Source organism: Bison bison, unplaced genomic scaffold, assembly GCF_000754665.1.
Source record: "Bison bison bison isolate TAMUID 2011002044 unplaced genomic scaffold, Bison_UMD1.0 scf7180017864259, whole genome shotgun sequence".
Classification (NCBI taxonomy): Eukaryota; Metazoa; Chordata; class Mammalia; order Artiodactyla; family Bovidae; genus Bison; species Bison bison.
Genome location: NW_011494831.1, coordinates 5,187,792 through 5,191,681, shown reverse-complemented (window position 1 = coordinate 5,191,681; position 3,890 = coordinate 5,187,792). Strand labels below are relative to the sequence as shown.

The window sequence follows — 3,890 nt, the reverse complement described above, 5'->3', positions numbered from 1 at the left end:
ATCCTGTATCATGCATCGAACCTGGACTGGCAATTAATTTCATATATGATATTATACATGTTTCAATGCCATACTCCCAAATCATCTCACCCTCACCCTCTCCCACAGAGTCCAAAAGACTATTCTATACATCTGTGTCTCTTTTGCTGTCTTACATACAGGGTTATCGTTACCATCTTTCTAAATTCCATATATATGTGTTAGTATACTGTATTGGTGTTTTTCTTTCTGGCTTACTTCACTCTGTATAATAGGCTCCAGTTTCATCCACCTCATTAGAACTGATTCAAATGTATTCTTTTTAGTGGCTGAGTAATACTCCATTGTGTATATGTACCACCACTTTCTTATCCATGCACCTGCTGATGGAATTGAAGTGTATTGTGCAAAGTCGCAAACAAACTTTATTTTGGGAAGCTAATTACCCCCAAACCATTTACTAATGAATTCTTATCTTTCCTACTTAATTGCCACATTTAGTACATATTTAATACATACATTTTGGTCTACCTACTTTTTTAATTACAGTACTGTCATAATATATTTTAATATCTAGGAAGCCTGGCCATACTACATTTCTAATGAGAGATTTTTTTTTTTTTAGATCATTAAACTTTAGATCTTTTCAGATCATATTTTAGATCTTTTAGAAATTTACTTTTGAACATTAGAATCAGCTTTTTCAGTTTCAGGGGGAAAACTTGCTGGTATTTTTACTGGGAATGCATTAAACTTAAGATAATCTCACTAAATCATCTTGTCTCCTATTATCATTTTTCAGTAGATTCACATTTTCCAGGTAAAAATTATATCTTCAAATAATAAGAAAAATTCCCTTTTCATTTCTCATGAAGAATCTTTTTTGGTAAGAGTGAGAAGCAATAGCTTCTTTTTTTGCATAACGAGATTTTTCATGGGTAATGGTTCAAAATTTGAAAAGTATAAACCAGTAAACAGCAGAAAAATCACATTCCTATATCCATTTCGAAGCTCCCCTCCCAATAGGCAAACAACGGTCCTTGTAGTTTCTTCTATATCCTTCTATAGACATGCCATACATGCGCAGGCCAGTCCAGCTGTGTCTGAGAGAGCTTGTAGTGATGACACAGTCTCAGAAGCCCAGATAAAACCTGGGAGCCAAAGAGAACCAAGTAGGAGATCCTCTCCTGTGTCGACAAAACAAGTGGTAATAGGAAAAACAACAGAGTGCCCAACCTTCTCTGATCAAGGTGGGCAGACCCAGCATGCTTGGAAGAGCCACAGTTCTTGCTTCTGCTCTTTGGACATTTATTTTTCACCAACAAATTCTACCCCCTAATTTCTTTCACACAGATGAATCCCAGACACACATGCTCTCTCTCTATTATCAGAAAGGTCGGTGAACATCTAACAACTTAAAGCCCAAGATATGTTTAGGGCCTGAATCTGAAGTTGGATATGGACCTCCTTCCAGAGTCTTCCAGTGTCATCCAGGTAATAACTCTGAGGGTCTCTTGAGGCCCCAGAAGCTAGAGGCTTTTACATTTATCTGGGCTTCTCCAACTGGCAGATTCCCCCTGCAATTCACTTCCCATTCGAGCCTGCCAGATATAACCCTGTCTGGGCCTCCTGGTACAAGAGATAAACGAGAACGGGGAACTCCAGCAGCTGGTCCAGGAGATACCAGAGGGGAGGCAGCAGGAAAGACAAACATGTGGGGAACACAAGGTGGAGTAGAAGGAAATGCCACTCTTTACAGATTCTTAAGCCAACAAAAGCGCCCATCATCATTTCCTGTCTGGAAGACAGATTCAGAGAGGGAGCTCAGAGCAACAGTTTAAGACAGCATTTCCAGTAGCCAAGTGGATAAGAGCGGTCTGTAGCCATGGGACAAGGTGAGCCAAGCCAGCTCTCCACAGGGCTTACTGGGCTCTCAGTAGCTTCTCTATCATGCTTTCATTAAAATAAGCAGGAGGTGATGATGAGCAATGATGGTTGCAGGTGTTAGGGATGCTAATAGTGGTGGAGGTGGTGGTTGTAGGGCTATGTTGGGAGAATAGTAAACGGATAGTGCTGATGATGGAGGAGCAAAAGTGTGCAAGCTGGTCGCTGGTGCTGGTGGTAGGGGAGGTAGTGTTTGTGTGACTCTGGTGGGGAAGGTAGTATTTGGTGCTGGCAGCAGCGGAGATGATAGAGGTGGGTTATGGTGGGAAGTGGTGATGGGTGCAATGGTGGTGTGGTGCTGGGGGTGTGGCTATGGAGTGACAATTGACTGGGTTGTTGGTGATAAATTGGTCATAGTTGTGATGACGGTGGTAAGGTGGTGATGGTGGTTAAACAGATTTATACTCTTATCCCAGCATCATCCTAACATGACTATTTTCACTGGGTTGTGGTCCATCTGGTAGACAACCTGGGAAAGCATGAGGGTGTCATAGCCTCAAAGCTAAGTCGGAGAGAAGGGAGGCAGGAGTCAGGGAAACCAGGGTTTCCCTGGTAGCTCAGCTGAAAAAGAATCCAACTGCAATGCAGGAGACCCGGGTTCAATTCCTGGGTCAGGAAGTTCCCCTGGAGAAGGGATAGGCTACCCACTCCAGTATTAAGGGCTTCCCTGGTGGCTCAGATGGTAAAAGAATCCACCTAAATGCCAGAGACCTGGGTTCAGTCCCTGGGTTGGGAAGATCCCCTGGAGGAGAGCATACCAACCCACTATTTTATTCTTGCCTAGAGAATCCCCATGGACGCCAGTCCACAGGGTCACAAAGAGTCAGACATGACTGAGCGACTTAGTACAGCAGAGCACAGCACAGTCAGGGAATCCAACTAAAAGGGACAGAGACAGAAACCAAGCAGAGAAACAGGCAGAAGCAGAGCATGCAGAAAGCTTAACCTGTGTTAGCATATTTACAAATTCTTGTTATAAAGTGAGAATTGCCTGGGAGAACGTCTTAATACTCACAGGCCCCCTCCTTGTAGGGTTTTTCTGGGCTGCATGGTACTGTGGGTTTTACGAGCCTTTAGATGAAAGCCACACACAATCTCTAGTGAGCTGCTCTCTGCGCCTCACTCTTCTCACTTGTAAAACAAAAGAATTGGACTCAATTAGTGACTTCAAAATTAGCTCCAAAAATGATCATTGTGTTCTTAGACAAAAATGAGTACGGGTGAGCAAAATTCTGGATTTTATTCATTGCTTTTGAATTGGGACCAGAAAAGGAGGTCAACAATGAGAACAAGCATCGTTCTTATTAATAGTAGTAACAGGGACTTACTATGTGTCTGACACGGAGCTGAGAATATTATGTACATTACCTCATTTGCTTTTCCCAACCCTACAAGGAGGATGGTTATTCTGAGAAAGAGGAGACTGAGGATGAGTGGTTAAGCTACTCACTTGAGACAGCACAGCTAGTAAGTTGAGCCAAGGATTTGAACCCTGCATCTCTGACTTCAGGGTCTCTGCTTTTACTGACATTGTCACATTTACCTAGTCTCCAGGATTTCTTTCTTTCCACAACAGGCCTGGGGATCAAGAGCTGCGACTTCCAGGCAGCGAGAAACAACGCAGAGCACCACACCAATGACATCAGCTCCCAGCGGCTCTTCGTGAGGCGGGGGCAGCCCTTCACCATCAGCTTGCACTTTCAGGCTCCAGTGCACACATTTCTGCGTGCCCTGAAGAAGGTAGCCCTCATTGCACAAACTGGTGAGTGGGACTGACTTCAACTCCATTGGCAGTAGGACTAGGGGGTTCTTTCTCCAGCCCCACCTCAGGGAACCAAGGGGCAACTGGCTTGCACTGCACCTGGGCCTCAAGAAATTCTGTGAGGATGAGATAATATGCAAGCAAGTGAAAGTGAAAGTCGCTCATTCGTGTCTAACTCTTTGTGACCCTATGGACTGTAGCCCGC

General features: G+C 43.9%; 1 protein-coding gene across 1 annotated transcript in view; it reads left to right on the top strand.

Annotated features, from left to right (window-relative positions):
* Positions 1-742: 742 nt before the first annotated feature.
* Positions 743-3,890, top strand: part of EPB42 (erythrocyte membrane protein band 4.2) — a 21,883-nt gene continuing 18,735 nt past the window's right edge. The window contains exons 1-2 of the mRNA XM_010848043.1: positions 743-1,874; positions 3,500-3,685. Coding sequence (XP_010846345.1) covers positions 1,865-1,874; positions 3,500-3,685 — 196 coding nt within the window. The 5' untranslated portion in view covers positions 743-1,864. The remainder of the gene's footprint in view (positions 1,875-3,499; positions 3,686-3,890) is intronic.